This window comes from Pollachius pollachius, assembly GCF_949987615.1.
Source record: "Pollachius pollachius genome assembly, chromosome: 2".
Taxonomy (NCBI): domain Eukaryota; kingdom Metazoa; phylum Chordata; class Actinopteri; order Gadiformes; family Gadidae; genus Pollachius; species Pollachius pollachius.
The window spans coordinates 22,960,875-22,983,250 of NC_136935.1; the positions used below are offsets into that span (position 1 = coordinate 22,960,875).

The 22,376-nt window shown below is 40.9% G+C and overlaps 2 protein-coding genes across 5 annotated transcripts in view; one reads left to right on the top strand and one right to left on the bottom strand.

The window, feature by feature from the left end:
• lnpk (lunapark, ER junction formation factor) overlaps positions 1–21,881 on the bottom strand; it is a 52,734-nt gene extending 30,853 nt beyond the window's left edge. For all 4 annotated transcript variants that reach the window (XR_013811615.1, XM_079730101.1, XM_079730100.1 and 1 more), the window contains exons 1-4: positions 21,785–21,881; positions 20,982–21,035; positions 20,437–20,478; positions 14,332–14,382 (exon numbers count right to left, since the gene is read on the bottom strand). Coding sequence is in view for 3 of the 4 variants with exons in the window: in XM_079730101.1 (XP_079586227.1) it covers positions 14,332–14,382; positions 20,437–20,478; positions 20,982–21,008 (120 nt within the window). In the remaining variant the exon portion in view is untranslated. The remainder of the gene's footprint in view (positions 1–14,331; positions 14,383–20,436; positions 20,479–20,981; positions 21,036–21,784) is intronic.
• Positions 21,882–22,096: 215 nt separating this feature from the next.
• The window catches only part of mcm8 (minichromosome maintenance 8 homologous recombination repair factor), a 37,782-nt gene continuing 37,502 nt past the window's right edge, over positions 22,097–22,376 (top strand). The window contains exon 1 of the mRNA XM_079731066.1: positions 22,097–22,140. The gene's annotated coding sequence lies outside the window, so the exon portion shown is untranslated. The remainder of the gene's footprint in view (positions 22,141–22,376) is intronic.

Below are 22,376 nucleotides of genomic sequence, written 5' to 3' on the forward strand. Positions count from 1 at the left end.
TGTTTTTTATTTTTTTATCATTTAATATTACTTTTAATAGTTCCGGGACGTTGGAGCAATAACCTGCTGTTTATACACTTCAGTCTGCACTGTGAATTTGAAGTAATGTTAAGTTTTTGAATAAAGATGCGGCAATTACAAATGTTTCTTTTTTTATCCGATTCATCGAAAAAAAATCGACCGATTAATCGATTATTAAAATAATTGTTAGTTGCAGCCCTAAACAAAAATTTCAAATTTTGTGCCTCCTTGACCGAGAAAAGGCAGGCAGTGACTTGTTGACCGATGAATACGACGACAACTCCCACAATGCCAATCAACGTTCACTCCCTGAGGGACGTAACATAACAGCCAATCAGCGTTCACTCCCTGCAGTCCAGTGTGAACAGCAGCATGGAGGAGAAGTGATTGTTGCCGTTTGCGGACTCCCGGAGCTCTATATCTAAATAGTATAATGTTATAAAATATATAGCAGTGTTTCCCCTATATGCTGAAATATGACTGAATTTCTTTTTTTGACTAAAGGAGAGGAGAGCTTCAGCTTATCTCTTTAAATTATGAATGTTATATTATTTTGAGCTACGCAAAATAATATAACTATATATATAAAACTATAAATATATATTCCGTGCGCTACGGACGCTGGATATGCGCTTCATATCGAGGTAAATTCACACACTTGTGATTAAAGCATGTAAACGGAGAGGAGAGGAGAGCTCCTTCTTATCTCTTTAAAAATCAAATGTTATATTATTTTGCGCTACGGACGCTTCATATCAAGGTCAATTCACACACCTGAGTAAAGCATATAAACGGAGAAGAGAGCTCCGTCTTCTCTTTAGAAACAAATGTTATTTTGCGCTACGGATGCTTCATATCCATTATTCCCTTATTGACTCTAGATCCCCAAAACGTTTTCCATATAGGCATGGGCTCTTTATGGTCTTACTGCAACCTTAAGTTTTGAAAAATATATCTCTACTTATTTTTAAGGAATTTATTTTAGCAAAAATGTCAATATACTGTTTTTTTAGCATCAATTTCAGTAGCGTCGCCATTATTGACTCTAGAGCCCCAAAACTTGCTCAACAGAGGCATGGCCTCTTTATGGTCCTACTACAACCTTTGTGATGGGGAGAGGGGAGGGAGCGGGAAGATGCATTGGTTTGAGGCACAGACCTTTTCGATTGTTGTAGTATTTGTGTTATGTGATTTTACTGTATAGGGTGGTTGTTGATATAATATATTTTTGGTTAAATAAATGCAAATAATGGTTTTAAAGATTATACATGTAACATGTTCAATCTCTCCATATTTCCCCTGCTCATTACTGTGCACAAATGTACTGTATGTACACCCTTCTGTTGCCGGCAGACACATAGAAACCTCCCGGCAGGGTGCGCTTTGTGAGCACACAAAAAATTTGCAAGCATAAAAAAAACATTTCACCTCCGCTGCTGCAACTCCATCCTAGGGGAAACACTGTATAGGTATATATAATATAATACAATATATATATATATATAATATCACAGCCAAAAGCTGTAAGCGCCTCTGGATGATATGAATTAAAAACTGCGTCGGGTTCTCAGACGTTTCTGGTACTTCCATAACAAGTAAAGACTCGTAGTGGGGGTTATCTCGGCCAGAGTCCTGCACGGGTTCGGGTTCCCGACAGGTGAACTAGGGGTGGGCGATATATCGAGTATACTCGATGTATCGCGGCTTGTTCTACATGAGATGTAGTAAATGACTATATCGTGAACATCGAGTGTATGTTGTTACGTCAGTTTCTAAGCCGCCGCGACCGAGTGTGACTTGCTTTAGCGCAGCGCTTTCCCGCTCACAGACACAGAAAAAAAGTCACACACACTCGCTCAACTTACGTCACATACACGCGCCCACACACACGCTCGCCCAGAGACAGAGAGGTGCCGAGGCAGCGCGCATGTTTGTTTGGAGGAAACGGGGAACGAGGAGACGAGAGCACGAAAGAAGTGAAGAGAGTTTAGCTATTTTAAACGTTAGCCCTACGTGTTGAATTTAGAAACGGCAATGGAAGATGGAGCCGCCGAGGCGGATGAACTGGTTCCAAAAAAGAACAGCACTGGATCCATCGTCTGGCGGTGGTTTGGTTACCGCAAGGAAGATGTTGCACAAACAACGGTTATCTGCAAAATATGCAGCAAACCCGTTGCCACAAAAGGTAGTAGTACCACAAATTTGTTCCACCATTTGAAAATTCACCCACTACAAAATGAAGAGTGCCTGAAACTCTGCATGTCCACATCTCCCGGTCCCACACAAACGCCAAAGCAATCAGCCCAGACGCAAATGACTCTGGCTTCTTCGTTTTCCAAATCAATCCCGTATGACAAAAAAAGTCCAAAATGGAGAGAAATCACGGCCGCGGTAACTAACTACATCGCCAAAGACATGGCCCCAGTGAGTGTGGTAGAAAAGCCCGGATTTCAAAAACTTGTAAAGACGCTTGACCCAAAGTATCACTTGCCTGGTCGCAAATATTTTGCGGAGAAAGCTCTGCCAGAGTTATACAATAAAGTGAGAGAAAAGGTGACCCACCAGCTAACAAATGTGACCCACTTCTGTACAATAACGGATTTGTGGTCCAGCAGAACCTGTGAGCCATATCTCAGTTTAACGGTACATTACATCGACAACTGGGAGTTGAAGGGTTCATGCCTCCAAACGTGCTTTTTCCCGGATGATCACACAGGCGAGATCATCGCGCAAGGATTACAAGATGCTCTCATGTCATGGAACTTAACAGAAGCTCGTCAAGTGTGTATCACCACTGATAATGGCAGTAACATCGTCAAAGCTGTGAGCCTCAATAAGTGGAAAAGACTGCAATGTTTTGGCCATCGGCTGCACCTCGCGATTGGTGAGTTTTTGTCTCCTTTTTTAATTATTATCAGCAACGTTATAACGGCCTGCTGGTAAACATAACACTAAGAGAATACTTCATAATGTTTCATGCAATTATAAAGTATGTGTATTAAATATATATATTTAATACACATCATGCACACACACTTTTACAGTGTTATGTTTACCAATAGGATGTTATAACATTGATGATAATAAAAATGATTATTATTTTCTCACAGGAGTGTAATATATATATATGTGTGTATTTTTGGCTAAAATGGATTTTAGACAGATTTGTAGAAAACAGTACTGTGCAAAAGTCTTAGGCACCCAAGAGTTTTTATATAAATTGTCTTAGATGTTAATTCATTTTTTTCTATATTAGTGTGTCAGTACAAACTTTTAATTTAATTATTTTTGAAAGCATCTTCATTCACTTTAGTTTTTTTACAATTAAATGTAGACCTTTGCACAGTGCTGTATTTACAAAATAATTGGCAAAATTATTTTTGGTGTTAAGCTGATTGACTGAATTGTTGGTTTTTATATTCTCAGAGAGAAGCATGAAAGACTCCCTTATTGATCGTGCTGTTGCTGTTTGTAAGAAGGTTGTGAGCAGCTTCTCATTCAGTTGGAAGAAGAGGAGAGACCTAGCCACAGCGCAGCAAGAGCTGAACATACCTGCACACCAGCTGATCAGTGAGTCTCCTACCAGGTGGGGTTCCCGAGCAAAAATGTTTGAGCGGGTGCTGGAGCAGCAGCGAGCTATTTCACAAGTCTTGGCCTCCGACAAAAAAACAAGGCATCTTGTTCTGACCTGGCAAGACCTGGAAGTCCTCGAGTCAGTGCACAAGGCTCTAAAACCCCTCCTGGAATTCACCGATGCTTTATCGGGTGAGGGCTACGTCACAGTGTCCTATGTAAAGCCTGTGCTTCATCTCTTCCACTCCAGCATCTTGGCAATTAAGGAGGATGACACTGCACTGACCCAGTCTATCAAAGTCTCCATCCTGGATTACCTGAGGGAGAAATTTGATGACCCTGCCACCAACGACCTGCTGGACATGGCTGGCTTAGTGGATCCCAGGTTCAAAACAAGATACGTAGCAGAAGACAAGGTGGAGGAAATCAAGTGCAAAGCCATATCAGAGATGGAGGCGATGCTGTCTGAGTCTGACCATGGCACAGCTGAGTCGTCTTCTTCACAGCCTCATCAAGCGCCAGCAGAGCCACCAAAAAAGAAAACCCTCGGAAGCTTCTTCAAAAGGGCAACAACATCCTTTGCCACATCATCACAGAGAGAGCGGATTGAAACAGAGTTGTCTGCCTACTTGCAGTCTGTCGATGCTGACAGTGAATCAGATCCCCTGCAGTGGTGGAAGACCAATGAGGAAATGTTTCCAAACCTGAAAAATGTGGCGAAAAAGTATCTGTGTGTGCCCGCCACCAGTTCCCCATCGGAACGATTATTTAGTTCCAGTGGGAATATAGTTACATACCACCGGGCAGCTCTCAAGCCAGACGCCGTTGATAGGCTTGTGTTTTTGGCACAAAACCTCTAGATAACCTGTTGGTACTGACTGGTTGTCACTCATTTTAGTTTGCCGTTTTTGAACAGACCTTTTGTTTGACATCATGCACAAAAAGTGCATTTTAACTTATGTTGATTTGAAAAGTGCACTTTAATTTATGTTTTGAAATGTGATGGGGTTTCTGCACTTTTTCCATTGAGCTCTGTTTTTGTTACGGGTCATTGAGCTTGAACTCTATAGAAATAGGCTACAGTATATAGGCCTACATCTACATGTGGCATTATTTATTTTCATTTACCAGCTGCTAAAAGCTTATGTGCATTTTGCAATTACCTTGAATAAAAACTGTTTTGTTAAATTTAACTTTGTTGTGATTTACCCCTTTTGCACACAAGTTTAAAATTGTTCTAATAGAAACCTCTAATGAATACAGTATAAATAAGAATGGTTTAATGCAGACATATGTTGCAGGGACTACTAGAATCATCATACTGGTGTGACTATACATCAAAGGGTTGAATCAAGGATTTTTAAGTGCTTTAGAGGAAATGTCAAAATATCGAGATATATATCGTGTATCGCGATATAGCAAAATAATATCGCGATATCATTTAGAGGCCATATCGCCCAGCCCTAAGGTCAACCGCACAATTTCAATGAGACGGGGGAAAAATAATGTAGGTACTGTGTCGGACATGGGTGCTGGTCGGGTCGGACGCCTGAACAGTGCGGGTCGGCTGCAGGTTTTGCGATTGTGAGCGAGACTTCTCCGGTGCTGGAGATGTCGGAGGCACGCACCCTTTTTGTTTTCAACTCTCGGAATTCTGAGAGTAGGCCTAGAGCAGTGATGACGCACTCAATAAAATGTCTGCCCCCGTGAAGAGATTTATTTTCTTTGTAGTTGTACCACGTTGCTCATTTTAATGTCAATTTGAAATGCTCTTACACACTTGATTACATTGCTACTTTATTCCGGTAACCAATTTATGCATTGCATGGTCTTGCTGTGCGTGCAATACAATGTAAAGTTGCGTTGTTTGTTTTCGAGCTGGTTTGCTAAAGAGGATATTGTAGCTAACAATAAACAACGACTAGCCAATTTCATGACACAATCACAAAGTCTAACAGGAACGCTATAAATGCTCCGAGACCGGAAATGACGTCAAAAGTGCAACTTGGATGGCTGGCGTCCAAGGATTCAGGAACACATCATAATGGTGTGTTCCTGAATCCTAGGACGCCAGCCTTCCTACATCTCATACGCGAGCTCCTGCCCCCCTCATTCCTTATTGGTGGGCTTACAAATTTGCGGAACCAGTGGTTTGTATTCCTCTGCCCTTCTAGCAGGCAAGCAAATGTCCACTGAAATGACGTCAAACGTGTCATATATATTTTTTTAATATATATTATAATAGCGATTTTATAATGATGACAGAACGAATGATAGAGGTTCTGTATCGGTGAAGTATCCCTTTAGGTTTACCAAGTAGTATCGACTTGTTGACATTTAAGGTAAGGTCATTTAAGGTAAGGTAAGGTTGTTTGTTTTTAGACTACTCCAAGCATCCACTCTTAACTATATACACAATTTAGGTCTGTGAACTACACACAATGACCATCCATTTAGTTAATAAATATATAGTTAAAAGAATTACATGTTAGCTCAATGATGGCTTATATTATGGCTCCGCTTCATTCCCTGGCAGCAAAGGCGGCTTACCATAACTCAATGTGTCCTTCAAGACCTTTACAGAGGAGACAGGCTTTATACGAGGACAAGACCTTTAAAGACGCCAGGCTATATACAAGGACAGGACCATTCCAGAGAAGACAGGCTATACAGGTGAAACTCTAAAAATGTGAATATCATGCAAAAGTTAATTTATTTCAGTAATTCAACTTAAAAAGGTGAAACTCATATTATATAGACTCATTACATGCAAAGTGAGATATTTCAAGCCTTTGTGTTATAATTTTGATGATTATGGCTTAAAGCTTATGAAAACCCTATATTCAAAATCTGAATATTGTGAAAAGGTTAAATATTGTAGGCTCAAAGTGTCACACTCTAATCAGCTAATTAATCCAAAACACCTGCAAAGGTTTCTTGAGCCTTTAAATGCTCTCTCAGTCTGGTTCAGTAGAATTCACAATCATGGGGAAGACTGTTGACCTGACAGTTGTTCAGACAACCATAATTGACACCCTCCACAAGGAGGGAAAGCCTTAAAAGGTAATTGCAAAATAAGTTGGATGTTCTTAAAGTGCTGTATCAAAGCATATTAATAAAAAGTTAAGTTGAAGGGAAAAGTGGGAAAGAAAAGGTGCAAGGGCAGTAGGATGACCACAGCCTAGAGAGGATTGCCCGGAAAAGGCCATTCAAAAGTGTGGGGGAGCATCACAAGGAGTGGACTGAGGTTGGAGTTACTGCATCAAGAGCCATCACACACAGACGGACCCTGGACATGGGCTTCAAATGTTGTATTCCTCTTGTCAAGCCGCTGCTTAACAACAAATCATGTCAGAAGCCTCTTACCTGGGCTCAAGAAAAAAAAAAACTGGTCTGTTGTTCATTGGTCCAACGTGCTCTTTTCTGATGAGAGCAAATGTTGCATCTCATTTGGAAACTATGGAATGGAGAATGGAGAGGCACACAATCCAAGATACTTGGACACCAAGAGTCCATTGTGAAGTTTCCACAGTCTGTGTTGATTTGGGGAGCCATGTCATCTGCTGGTGTTGGTCCACTGTGCTTTATTAAGTACAGAGTCAATGCAGCGGTCTACCAGGACATTTTAGAGCACTTCATGCTTCCTTCAGCAGACAAGCATTATGGAGATGCTGACTTCATTTTCCAGCAGGACTTGGCACCTGCCCACACTGCCAAAAGTACCAAAACCTGGTTCAATGAACATGGGATTACTGTGCTTGATTGGCCAGCAAACTCGCCTGACCTGAACCCCATAGAGAATCTATGGGGCATTGCCAAGAGAAAGATGACAGACATGGGACCGAAAGGGGCCCAAACCATGTACAGAGTACATATGCATGATTATACTTTTCAGAGGGCTGACATTTCTGAATTTAAAATATATTGTTTTATTGATTTCATGTTATATATTTAATTTGTCTGAGCTTTTGAATTTGGGGTTTTCATAATCTGTGAGCCATAATCATCAAAATTAGGGTTTTATATCTAGTCTATATAATATATTTGTTTCACCTTTTAAGTTGAATAACTGAAATAAATGAACTTTTGCACAATGTTCAAATCTTTCGAGTTTGATCTGTATACAAGGACAATACCTTTACAGAGGACAGGCTATATCCAAGGACAAGACCTTAACAGATGACAGGCCATATAGAAGGACAGACCTTTAGAGAGGAGACAGGCTTTATACAAGGAAAATACCTTTACAGACATGCTATATACTATACATAGACAATACTTTTACAGGGGAGACAGGCTATATACAAGGACAAGACCTTTCTGAGCATAAGGCTAAAAAGCTTATAGGTTCATAAACCAATATAATTGCAAGCAACCATGAAGGGGTCCTAACCCTAACCCTAAGGCCTAACCCTAACCCTTTACCGGAAGTTAACATATCAAAACAAACACCAACCATGTTTCTAACGCATACTGTGTCAAAATCCACTGTCAAACTGACGTTTTTTTTAATTACGTGTGTACCGCTTTAAGGCCCGGCCTGCATTGTAGAATGGCTGCGGTTCAGAAAGACAACTTCAAACAAATGCATCCAATTGCTATTTTCAGATATCGACTTCAGATTTGGCATGGGTGTACTATGGATTCTACCCTTTGTAGCCATATTCGACTGCCGAGGCCACGTGATTTTGACGCAATGTTAGAGCTGTTTAAACATCGGAGATATGCATGTATTCACTTCAAAATGTATACCTCTGCCGTCTTTGGCCTTATTGCTATGAATTTAACACCATATAGTCCCACAGTCACCTGGTAAATGTGTGCCGAGTTTGCAGCTTTTACGACTTTCGGCGCCAATGGAGTTAATGTGTGTGTGTTTTGTCAAGTTGTGGTCACTGCACTATATCCAAATGGTCTGACCGTATGGGTTGCAGCGTGAAAGTTGTTCATCATGACTAATGGTGCATGTATAACAAGTTTCATACATATTGCACTTTCCTAGTGGAAATGGCAGCCTGTTGAGTATGTTGCAATTCAAAAGGCTTGTTATAGCGCCACCTATTGTTCATCCATCCTTGATATCCCTCACTCATTTCACGAGTTCTACAAGCCTGCCAATTTTCAGATCTTTTGACCATGTAGTTTTTGAGATATGGCCAATGTTGTCAGGAAAAAAAAAAAAATAATAATAATACTAACGATTACAATAGGGTTCCTACAGATTTCTTAGGACCCCTAATAATATACTAACGATTACAATAGGGTTCCTACGGATTTCGTAGGACCCCTAATAATACCAACGATTACAATAGGGTTCCTACGGATTTCGTAGGACCCCTAATAATACCAACGATTACAATAGGGTTCCTACGGATTTCGTAGGTACCCTAATGATGTGGCCACCATAACTGATAAGAAGCTGCTCACAGTATCCTACACTGTGGCCCAGAAGATCGCTCAAGCTAAAAGTTCCATACGACTGGCAAAACATTGGTTACGCCTTGTGCACACGTGATAATTTGGGAATCATTTGGGAAGAAAAGGCCAAAAAGGTATCAACCATCCCAATGTCAAATGACGGTGTTAAACACGTTTCTCATCAATGCCAGAGGATATAACGATACAGTGCTCTAAGCGCCTCCGAGGTAATGACCTTGCTATCTAATTGAAAAAGTCCAGACATACAATAACATAAAATAAGTGGTACCATGTTCTGGCACAGGTTTTGTTTGGTAAAAAGCTTTATGTGACGTCAAAAAAGTATGACAACATCAATAATTTCATTAAGGACTTAGATGTGACAACTGCTTTGGTGCTTGCAGACAGAGTCCCAGCTGTGTCAGAAGTTCAAAGCAGTGGCGGTTTTGGGCACGGGCGAACCCCGGGCAGTCACCGGCGAACCGGGCAGCCACCGGGGCAGCATTTTTTCATGACACGTGGGGTGCGACACGAGCACTTAAAAAAAATAATTCACTGTATATACAAAAAGTTCTATATTATATTATTATATATATATATATATAATATTATAAATACAGGCCTATATTCCTGTTTTGGTTTTTCTGAATTGTGGGAAATGGCTAATAAAAATAGGTAATACAAAACGATTATGTGGTCACCAAGGTGAATTGGTTTAGTCTTGACTTCTGGTCGTGAGTAACAGTGCTGGGGGATGGGAAATCTGTCGATTGTCGAGGGCCAAATAAACAGAGATGGATAGGAAAAGGTCAAACTCAAAGCCATCAGAGGCCAAATTAAGGAAAAAATAAAAGAAGAGGAGAAACGAGCAAAAGATAAAAGGTATGCAACTATGTTCTCTCTGTATGATTACGATTTCCATGTGACATGTCATGAATCAGGGCTATTGTCAATCAGGGTTTATAACTCATTTGTTAGCCTTCTTGCTATGATGCTTGCTATGCTTATAAAACAATAATTTGTTCTTAACTCAACAAACACAAGATCTAATTTCACCATAAGAGTGTGCTTTGCAACAAAACTGTTATAAGTTCAGTTATTATTTCTTTCCATAATTTGGGTTAACGTTGGGCCTTGTAATTAGCCAACGGAATTTACATATCTGTAGGTAGTTTCAAGGACGAACATTTGCCATTTGCTACAACTCTATTTCGTGTCAGAGTTTAACCAGTCATAACTAAAAGTATGCCATGCAAAGAATTCAAGGCAATAACCAAGGAGCTATTTTTTCCTCCCTGAAAGATAGATTAATATAGCGTCTAATGATAGACATTTAGCAAGTAAGGGTATGTTCATTTAAATTGGCTATTCATGTATGTTTTCTATAAGAGTGATATTATAGCCTACTGTCTTTTGATGTCAATTTCAATTACAATTCAATTGCAATTTCAGGGGCACTTCTAAAATATTTTGGAGCGTCCTCTACCACTGGTCAGGATGAGCCACCCAACTCCCCCGCTAGACAGGTCTCTGCTGTAGTCTCAGTGCTTCAGGATGAGGAGCTGCCATCTACCTCATCAGCTACTACAACCTATGCCCTCAGCTACTGATATGTCTCCACAAATATGACATTGAGGATAAAGACCTCTTTGCCTCTACTTCTCCCCAGCATGAGCCTTCAGGTTAGTTTTTGCCTCTGTGTGTGTGTGTGTGTGTGTGTGTGTGTGTGTGTGTGTGTGTGTGTGTGTGTGTGTGTGTAGGGGGTATACCTAGGCTAAAAGACAACTGTACAACTGCAATTTAATGTCATTTTTATATTTCTGATAATTTATGTGTTATGTTTGAAACAGTGATGAAAACAGTCCAGAACACCTAAATTGCATGAAAGCATGGAAGGAACTGGCAGTGAGGTTAAGAAGTGGAGAAACTATTGATAAGCAGACAATGGCGCTTCTGGAGGTTGAGAGGGTGAGATGGAGAGCAGTGCTGACACGTCTCACTGCTATTGTGCAGTCACTGGCAGTTTGAAATTTGGCTCTAAGGGGACACACAGAAACACTGTTCACACCATCAAATGGGAATTTTCTTATGGTTGAACTTATGGCCAGGTTTGATTTCACTATGAAAGATCACCTTAACCGTGTTGAAAGAGGAACAGCAAGTCACAACATCTACCTAGGCCATCATGTGCAGGATGAGGTAATTGATTTGTTGAGCAGCAAAATCATATCTGCTATAGTGGATGATATCAAGCAGGCAACGTTTTTTTCAATAATTCTGGACTGTACCCCAGATATAAGCCACACAGAACAGATGTCAGTGGTCATTAGAGTGGTGTCACTGATGGAGAAGCCCCATATCAAGGAACATTTTATGGGATTTTTGGAGGCAGAGGAGTCCACAGACCAGCACTTGTTGATGCTCAAATGATTCTTCAGTATGGCCCATCTTTGGGTGGAGGCTGAAACCAAACACCAAAATAGCTCATTGCATCAACAGATCCCTTAGCAGAATCACACACAACTAAATTCAATGTATGTGCCCCACATGGCACAAACAGAGCTCAGGGATTATTTTCTAAGAGCCTGGCTTGAACTCCCTTATTTTTGCCTCTCATGTTTGCCCCGTTGTCATATGACTATCCTTAAAGATGTGGGCAGAAACAAGGTGGGAGAGCAATGTCAATAGTTTCGAGCCTATGAGGTACAAAGAAGCTGCCGTGAGAGAGGCTTTAATTGAGGTGAGAGACCACACCAAAGACCCTGCTATAAAGGCTGAGACCCAGTCTTTGTCTGAGGAGGTGGGGTCGTACCGCTTCAGCATCTGCACGGTTGTCTGGTATGACATGCCATCTGCAATACAGCATGTCAGCAAACTCATGCAGTCTCCTAATATGCATGTGGACCTAGCTGTGCGTCTTCTGAAGAAGACTGAACGAGGGCTTCAGAGCTACAGGGCAGGTGGCTTTGTGACTGCACAGATGGCAGCCAAAGACCTCTGTGAATAAATTAATGAGGAGGCTATTTAAAAAAAAAAAAAGGCTGAGGTCCATAAAGCACCACTTCTCATATGAATCTCATGATGAGCCGATCAGTGACGCACTTATGAAGTTGGATGTTGGATTCTTCAACGTTGTAGTTGATGCAGCCATGTCAGCCATCAAGGAGAGGTTTTCCTCATTGGAAAACGTGGTTAACAAATTCTGGGTTTTGATCAATTTCCCAAGCCTTGCAGATGAGGAGCTGGCAGAACAATGCGAGGTCCATAAAGCACCACACTGCACTTTGAAGGGCCCTCTGATTTGGACAGTAGAGAGCTTCTGCAGGAACTTAAAAACTTCCCTGACTTGCCATCAATGATCAATAACCATCTGTTTCATGCATGATAAGGTTCTTTCGGAGATCTACCCTAACTTTTGGACTGCTCTCAGGATTTAACTTACTCTGCCAGTCACTGCGCTCAAGCAGAGAGGAGCTTTTCAAAAACTAAAATTGATCAAGTTGTACCTTAGGTCAACCATGTCTCATGTATGGCTCACTGGCCTTGCTGTCATCAGTATAAATCACTCAATAGGGGAGCTGATTTCATATGATGATTTTGCATCAAGGAAGGACAGAAAGGTTAGGTTTTAGTTTCTGTTTTCTGTTCTTGGTGCAATAGTGTAATAATTAGATTTTCACATTTGTGCTATTTAGAATATTTATTCAATATTTTATTTGTATACACCATTGTAAATATTTTTCATTATTGTATCACTGCTCTTGTCAAATGTTGCGCTCGGAGGGGTCTCACCCGGGGCATAATTCGATATAGAACCGCCATTGGTTCAGAGCATAAAAGCTATCACTCCCTGTGCCGCCTCAATGCACATGTTCTGAGACGGGCCACCAATGACCTTGAGCCCAGTCTTAATTAAGCTTGGAGCAATATACTGCTTTTCACAGTCTCAATAATGGACTGGTGTGAACTTTGTTAAGGCATGGGCCACAAACCCTGGCCTATCCACTGTGTGAAGAGATTGGCTCTAGACATCGTTGCCTGCTCATGCACTATGAAGGGAGAGGGCTAACCAGGGGGACAATGTTGATGCGCCTTTACAGGCTCGAAGAGAAAGGGCACACATTTCTCTCAAAGATATATCAAGAACATTCTGTGCCCCTCAGCAATGATAAATGGCTGGCTCAGCTGAGCTATCTCGCCGACACTTTAGAGGAAATCTCAAGCACATAGCATGCACACAGTGCACAGTGGAGACATTCAAAAGATGGCTAATAATGTGGAAAACTTAAGCCTCAAGGTGCCTTCACAGGCAAATGTTCTACTCTTGCTCACGCAAACCGCACACTTTGCTTGCTGGAGTGATTCAGCATCAAGCAAAACTCACAGGAAAGTTCAAATGTTTCAACTCAAGCGAATTTGCCTCATTTGCGTGAGTAGAATCACACAATAGTGTCTTGAATCAGGTTGTATGGGCCGCGCCATTTAAGCCATCCACGCCACCTACTTGGCTGGCGGAAAACACACATTTGTGTCTTTGTCATAGGGAACAACAGACATATTTAAGGAGCTGCATTCCTTCCTTCAGGGGAAGAAGAGAGACTTCAAAACAAACACCAGTTAGGACAAACACAGCCACATTTGTAATTATGAGTATAGGGGCAAATAGATCAAAATAACTAAATTTATCTAGGATTTAGCTAGGATCTAGGTTTCTATATTTCCAGGTTACATCCCACCTGTCAAGGCTGGTGGACAAGTTCAAGAAATACAGTCCATCACTTACAGAAGAGGATCAGCTTCTCAACTCTAGGTCAAGAATCCATTCACTGAGAACCTTGAGACAAGCCTGCCAGAAACCTGTGTTGAGTCTTCTGGAAGAACTGTTCCAGATCTCTTCAGACTCCACCAAAATCTCTACAAGGACTGTTTCTTTCAAGTGCGACCAATCTTAAATGTGTCTAAAGGTACGGCCACACTGAACGTGTAACGCGCGTAACGCGCCTAACCTGCCGCTTGATCATTGTGTCACAAAAATGGTTCAACACGCCTAACGCGCCTATGCAGCTAGATGAGCCCGCCCAAAACTTATTTTAGCGCATGTAATGCATCTACGTGCCAAAACCAATGGTTTCCTATGCAAAAATGCAGATTTCCTACGCCTCTAATGCGCGTAACGCGTTCAGTGTGGCCGTACCTTAAGAGAAGCAGTCATCTGACCCAGGGCAGTGACATTGTTTCAATGGAATGGTTGCTTTGTACGAAGTGAACCAGTGGAGTTGTAGAAGTCCCTGTGGATAAGTTCTTGTTCTGTGAGCCTACCTTCAGCAGACGTTGGTTCTTGGTTCGGAATTCCTCTCGGTCTTTGATCTCCTACAAAATAAATAAGAAGCCCAGTCTCAATACACTTGTTAAGTGACAGAAAGTGAGATTTACACCACTTTACACCATTAACTGGTGTAAAGACTATAAGTGCTAATAATAACATAATAAACATGTTTATTGTGAGATATAGGACTTTTATAAGCACTTGTTAACTATTTATTGATTGCTTAATAACATTAACAATAGTCTTATGAGTTTATTTTATTTGTTAATAAACACATTACAAACCCATTTATTGAGTCTTACTAACGCACATCTTGAGTGAGTGTGATCTGTTTTGTGAGTCATATCAGATCCTTTAAAAAAGACAGGAACAAGCACAGAAAACATGGATAAGAGGAAGAGGTCTGAACTGGAGGATGACTCTTCTGGCAAGTTTAATAATGTAATGGCATAGTAACGTTAACTTGTTCTAGCTAGCCAACTGTTTGGTAGCGAACTTTTTTGGCTAACATTACTTCTGAAATTACTTTCTTTCAGAGGCTATGGCGTACTAGATTTGAGCTCACGTTTAGCTTATGCTATCATTTGAAACTAGGTAACCAAATGTATCTAATTCTTACAGTTGTGTCATGAATCCATGTCTAAATGGCTTAATTGGAACCTACCTGCTAATTGTCTACTGTGGTCAATGTTCTTTGTGTTTCTTTTTACAGTAACAAGAAAGACCAGCCAGAGAAAACCTCAACAATCCCCCGAGGTAGGGCTGGGCGATATGACGATATATATCGTGTGACGATATAAAAACGTCTATCGTTTCATATGATGCTCTATCGTTTATATCGTCTTGTCGCAAATCACACTCTTTACGGTAATATTTTTCGTCATTTGGACGACGCTTTACATTCTTCCACAAGGCACATGAAGGCAACACAAACAAACATGGAGGAGTGTGAACGTGACAATTCTGAACAGGAGAAGGACTCCGACGACCAGCCAAGACAAAGTGAGCTTGTACCTAAAAGAGGAGCTACTTCTATCGCATGGACGTTGTTTGGGTTTGAAAAGTCGGACACGCACCAGAAAAACGTACTTTGTAAAGTATGCCGCAAACTGGTCCCCTCACCAGACTCAAACACCACCAACCTATTTTACCACCTACGAAAGAATCACGACAAACAGTACGGAGAGAGTCTACGGATGAAATCCAAAAAAATACAGTCGTCGAGTGCTCAAAACAAACCCCAGACCGTGCAAGAAGCTTTCGCCCGCGGCACACCATATGACAAAGAGTCACGACGATGGAAGGCGATAACGGCTGCCATTGCAATTCACATCTGCAAAGACATGGCCCCAATTTACACAGTCAAGAAACAGGGGTTTCGTGAGTTGGTGCGAATACTCTACCCAAGGTACACAATGCCAAGCTGAAAATACTTCACTCGAGTCCAGTTGCCTCATTTATATCAAGAGTGTCGGGCCAAAGTAGAGGAGGAAATCCACAAGGTATTGTACTACGCTATAACAACAGATATGTGGTCGAGCCGAACAACCCATCCCTATATGAGCCTGACGATACACTTTGTTCGAGACTGGACACTCTGCAGTCGGTGTTTACAGACAAGCTATTTCCCAGATGACCACACGGGAGAAATTATAGCCAGAGGTCTCAGGGAAGCTCTTGAGTTGTGGGGACTGCGTGAGGATCACCTAGTCTGTGTCACCACGGATAATGCCACAAACAACATCCTTGCACTTCGGCTGGTATATATCATATATACCAGCCGGATCAGGATATGATATTTTGGTCATATCGCCAAGCCCTACCCCGAGGCCATAGAGATGCCGGACTCAGATTTGTCTCAGTCAGTTTTTTTAAAATGTTGATGCTCAAGAATATTTTTCATTAAAGAAGTTCAGAAGTTTTTAAATTTTTATTTTTTTTTTTCAATAGAACTGTCTTAAAGTGTGTTTTTGTATTTAGTGTTTTTTTTATTTCCCATTTTATCAACCTTGACAACATATAGTAATCATTAACTGTTAATAAGTGTATATTAAGTGTACGATTAAAGACTTATTAACCTTAACAAGCATTGTTCCTGCTTTAGATCCCATACCTGCAAAATGAATAATTAGCAGTTTAGTAAAGGATTTATTAACCTTAATAAGCATTGTTAAACTTTAGTAAAGGTTTAACAATGACATAATACGTAAGTTAGTAAAAGTCAATAAATGGGTTTGTAATGTGTTTATTAACAACTATAAGAAACTCAGAAGACTAATATTAATGTTATTTAGCAATCAATAAATAGTTAACAAGTTTCTTATAAGTGCTTGTAATAATTAAATTTCTGTTGAGAACAATTATTTTTATAAGTAAGCATGAAAGTAATATATTATAATTAGGGGTGTAATGGTACACAAAAGTCACAGTTCGGTACGTACCTCGGTTGTTAAGTCACGGTATAGTACAGTACGGTACGGTTAATAGTTAAGGGGAAAATTTAAAAAAACTGCTTGTTTCTCAACAACGGAGAATGGCCGTAGATAAGCAGCAATGAAAACACCAATAAACTTAGTTATGGCATTTGCATTTCTGAATTCACAGACAGGGGTTGTTGAAATAGTGTTGTGAGCTGGGTTTGCACAGCTCGTTTCTTTTTTTCACAGCAACGGTGATAGTTACACCTGGATGGTGCCTTCTCAAATGCGGGTGCATGTTAAAGTGCTGTACGTAGACACGGAGAGCCCTCTCCATAGCCGGAGAGACTCTCCATAGCCGGAGAGCCATGGACCCATTGGTCGACGCAACAGAGATGGCAAGGGCTGTGATTGGTCCTCTAACAAATCATTTCCTGAATTTTCTGGTTCGACTTTGCACCTTAATTAATTTGTACATTGTTTACTTTGCACCTTAACCACTTAATAGCCATTTTTAAATTTTTGCACTGCGCCTACTCTAGAGAGCACTGCTCCTTCATAGTATGATCTCTAATCACATGCTTGGTCTCTTTGGAAAGCTGAGAACCTGTAGTATTATATACCATTATCAGAATAACTATCATTTTCTGACACAGTGCTGGGAAGGCTACAATATTGTTTTTCCTTCCAGCCGGTTACACACACCTCTAAAACCAAGCTGATTGTAGTAGCCTGGGTAACTCCATATCCCTTGGGAACACTACTGAGCGGTAGCCCTAGGTCTTGTGATGCTGTGTGTAAAAGCAGATCAACAAAGCATTAAAGATGAAGTCTCCAGCTCCTTTTATGTAATGATATGTCCATTCATTTGGTCAGGGTCCTTTTGGAGACTGAAAAAGACCTTTGGCTATCCAAAATGCATACTGTAAACAAAAGTGAACCCAAACATGTAGAAGCATAATCTTGGTCTCAAATGAAAGGTGACCCTCTGGGCTTACTTGTGAACCATTTAGATAGCATACCAGATTTTCTAAGTAATGAGACAGGCATAATCACACACAAATCCAATTCTTAGCTATTCCGCCTATGCAATTTTGACAAAAGAAAAGCTAAAAGAAAGTGATTTGGCTAAAACTGCAATGGTATAAACACCAAAACTGAAATAGTAAAAATACCATAAATAACTATGTACAAATAAACAAAAATAAGTAAAATTACAATAACAATGTACAAATAAAGAAAAATAACTATTTACATGATTCCCTTCCTCCCTCCCCCTCCTTTCTTCTCTGGGCGTTTAGCCATCTTTCAAAATGTTCATAAAACCAAACTCACAAAAATAAATAAAAATTAAACCACACAAGAGCGAGCAAATCAACCACCTGCTCCACACTCGCACTCTGGGGACGAGCCTGCTACTTCATGCACACCCCTTAAGGTACGGCCACACCAAACGCATTACTCGCGTTAGGGGCGTCGAAAATCAGCATTTTTGCATAGGGAACCATTGGTTTAGGCGCGTAGACGCGTTACACGCGTTAAAGCGGTGCGTTAGGGGCGTTAGACGCGGTAGACGCACGTAATGACGCACGTAAACGCACCAACGCGCCGAGTTCAGAAAATTCAACTTTTAACGCGAGTAATGGTGCTTGCACACCGCCGCGCGGCAACCGCCCTTATAACCGCCTCGCTGCCGGAGGGTTCAGCGCGGTGATGTGAAGGGCAAGGCGTTTTCAAAAGCGGCTGCTGCTGCTGCTGCCGGGTGGCTACCGCCGAAAGTTTCAACACGGGGAAAGCTGAGCGGTAGGGCAAAATCTGTGCGCGTTCACGTGGGCGGCAACGGCTTCCTGGTTTTCAGCCGCTTTTGTAACTGCCTCCCCTCTGCCGCCCTTCCCTCATTGAAATGAATGGAGGCGGCGAGTTGCCGGGCGGCGGTGTGAAAGCAGTTTAACACGTGACGCTTGCACAGAAGCACATGGCGGACATCTTACTCTTTATTCTGGATGGAAATAGTAACATAGTTGCGCCATTAAAAGTGTTTATGTAAACATTTTTAGCTAGAAATGTGCATTTTACTTTCATAATGTTCGCTCGGTGAATGTGAAGGATGTTTGGTTTGATAGTTATGACGAAGTGGGAACGCTCCATTCACTTGCATGGGCAGCGTCTTTGGTTGCTAAGCAACCTCAACGTCTTTGGCGGACTATTTCTCTGCTGATCAACACTACGAATGCTGGAAATACACCAGACACACCATGTGAAATTATTTAACCCGATTATTGTTATTTATATCCGAGATTATTTAATCTAACCCGATCTAAGCTCTATCATGTACCCAAACACGGCGGAGTTTGGGTTTCCTACCTCGGACTCCTAAATATAGCGCAGCGTTGAACCATTTTGTGACACACAATGATCAAGCAGCAGGTTAGGCGCGTTACACGCGTTATCCAACGCGAGTAGCGCGTTTGGTGTGGCCGTACCTTTACGCATTTGTTTTCCCAACCACACGTAAGACTGTGTTTGACATGCTGGATATCATCAGAAAGGTCTTTTCATTGGCTATTAGGATTTCTAAGGCCCGTCCCCGACCGTTGCTGTCTGCTGGTGTAGCTGTCAAAGTATACATGCCCCGTTTTGATAGCGATCGCCTCATTGGCTTGTAAGGCTTGTTTACAAGGAAGTATTGGTCTTACAGACATGTGTGAGGGCTCTACGTCATCGTGAGACCCTGGCGAACACAGTGGATACCATGTCAGGCGACAATAGCGGAATTCAAACCCTAAATCGCAGTTTTCTACAAAAAAACATTGTAGCGTTTCGGTTTTCGATTTTTCAGCTGCTTTGTATAAGATGGCTTGTGCGTATACACAATGAAATTATATTAAAATAATATTGATTTTCGATTTCTGTGGACTCTCATGAACATTTCAAGACCCAACATGAAGTATCAACTCATTGCTAAGGATATCCACAACGATGATAAAGCAAGAATGCACCAAGGGAGGGGTAGGGGGAGGGGGAGGGGGGCTATTTTGACCTAAGACACTAGGATATATTTGATCTATATTCGCTAAAAATATTTATTCCACCGAATGGTTGACATTGGATGACATTCCTGAGATTCTAAGCTTTCAAACGGTGTATGACATGACTATATCACTCAACCTTATGATGCCGAAAATTGACCCATGTTGTGCGGAAGGGGTGGTGTAACTAAAACTTGCCCGCCGGCGGGATTTGACGATTCAGTGGTTAAGGACCAATTAAACACAGTAATATTTAAAAAGCTTTGGAAGTTTATTTACAACACTGCTTACATGGTTTGTAGTCAACATATAAGATAGATCGGGCGGCGAATTGCGTTGCATATCCGACATCCCGACGGAGAGCTGCTGAGGGGTTTCCGTAGTTACTGAGTCGGATTACGGAGTCGGAGTAGTATACTTTGGCTAAACGGTCCGGGTGGAACTCCTGACTTCAAGTTTTAAATTCTGCATCGCAAAACAAGCCTTTACATTCGCCATATTAACGCTATGTACGCCACATTTACAAACCGCGGTACACCTCTGTAACCGCACCTGTACCCTAAGTGCCTGTACCATGACAGTTCAGTACAAATACGTGTACCGTTACACCCCTAATTATAATATAACATAGTGCGAAAGAGTGTGTTTGTACCTTATCCAAGTTTTCAAGTTTTTCAACTGTGGTTGGCTTTGTCTGAACAGAAGATAGAGAAAAAAACAAGAATGGGGCATATACGTAGAGAGATAGATAGATATATAGATACTACAACAGACATTGGCTGGGCTGGGAACATAAAATCATTTTGAGATTACTCATTTTAAATATTACACAACATATACATTAACAAATATTCAATATGAATATTTCAGACCTGAAATTACAAGTTATTTAAAAGAACCAAGATTGAATAGAAAGACAGGACAATGTATTTATTGCACAATGGTAGCCTCCAATTCTTATTTACCAGTTAAACACAAACTTAACACAAACATGCTTGACTATTTTCCCCTACTGCTGTTTCTATCTCTCCCTCATTACTCCCAATCCCTCTGCCTCGGTATCTCTCATCTCCCAGTGTTGCTCAGAATAGAAGCTGGCTTCATTCCAGATAGGGTAAAGAGGTTTAATTTCTCCTCTAACAGAGCAAAACATATACAATGTAAAATGTATCCCTGCAGACCCAAACTATTCCTTACCTTCCATCTGGATATGACAGCCCCCATATCTGCAGGTCTGCCGTTTTCTTTGAGCTTTTGATGTAAAGAATTTTGGTTAAATAAATTATAATCAACTAATTGGCTTAATCATACATGTCATTGCATTTTCATCATAACATATTGAACAAGTAACAGTCATACCATTACATTTAATGGCGTAGTATGCATTACATTGGATGTCATTTTGATGTCAATTTTGCCCGGGTTTTGAAGCAGGATATAAGATGAAATAAGATTAGTAAACAATAATAATAGCTGCCCTCGTGATGTGAGACAGGTTTTACATTGATGACAGTCCGTTTATTAAATACTTATCACACATCTCAATAGCAGTTCATGTAGTTTGAATGTATTATTTTAAGTTAGAAAGATAATGTTATTATATATTTTACAGATATGCACGCTCTTGTTACAGCGATTTGACCAAATACACGATCATCCCAACAGCAGAATACAAAGTGCCCTAAACAACAGGCCAACTAAACACTTCCATATGTCTGCATATCTGTTCATATGTGCATATGTGTACAGTGGTGGGTCTAGGGGGAACTATAGGGGACTAGAGGGGACTTGGTGGGACTAGAAGGAACTAGGGGGGACTAGAAGGGACTAGGTGGGACTAAGTGACGGATTTAAGACAGCGCCTTAAACGGGACTGAGGTTAGACTTTAAACGGGACTAAGTTAGACCTTAAACGGAACGAAGGTTAGCCCTTAAACGGTATTTGCATGGCAGGCTGCTGCTTCAATATCTTCTAGAGAATATAATCTAGAGGTACTTACATTAGTGACCACGGTCCAGACAAACTGACGTAAACACGGTCCGGACAAACTGACGGTCCAGACTGACAGCTTCAGCTAGCAGCGGGAACACAACAGTGACGTCAATGTACTTCCGGTCCAACGTGAGTTTTATCTTCCTTACTGTATATACAATATATAGTATAAAGTAGAATGGCGCATTGGGGAAAATAAGAAACACTGAAGTTAAATATTTAGGAAAAAGATATTCAGAGTTTTTACAAACACAAATTAACTGTTTTGTCGATAACCTGACGTCAGCAACGCGTTGACGTCATATTCAAGCGCCATGGAGGGAGTTTCAAGTGTGTCTTCTCTCTCCAACTAACTCCAGTCAGGTAAAACACGGATTACTGCCATTTAGAGACGATATAAACTGCTGTGACAACACCTCACTTATACTAAATCAGTTAAAAAATAACGAATTCACGAAAGATTTACTGAAACTGTATTCACGACTGAGTTACGTTACGCACTGCAGTCCATTTAAATGGGTACTTCACCAGTGGATATATGACGGTTATATGAAGTAAATAATTCTATGTATTATATATGTGCAATTTTTTTTTTAAAA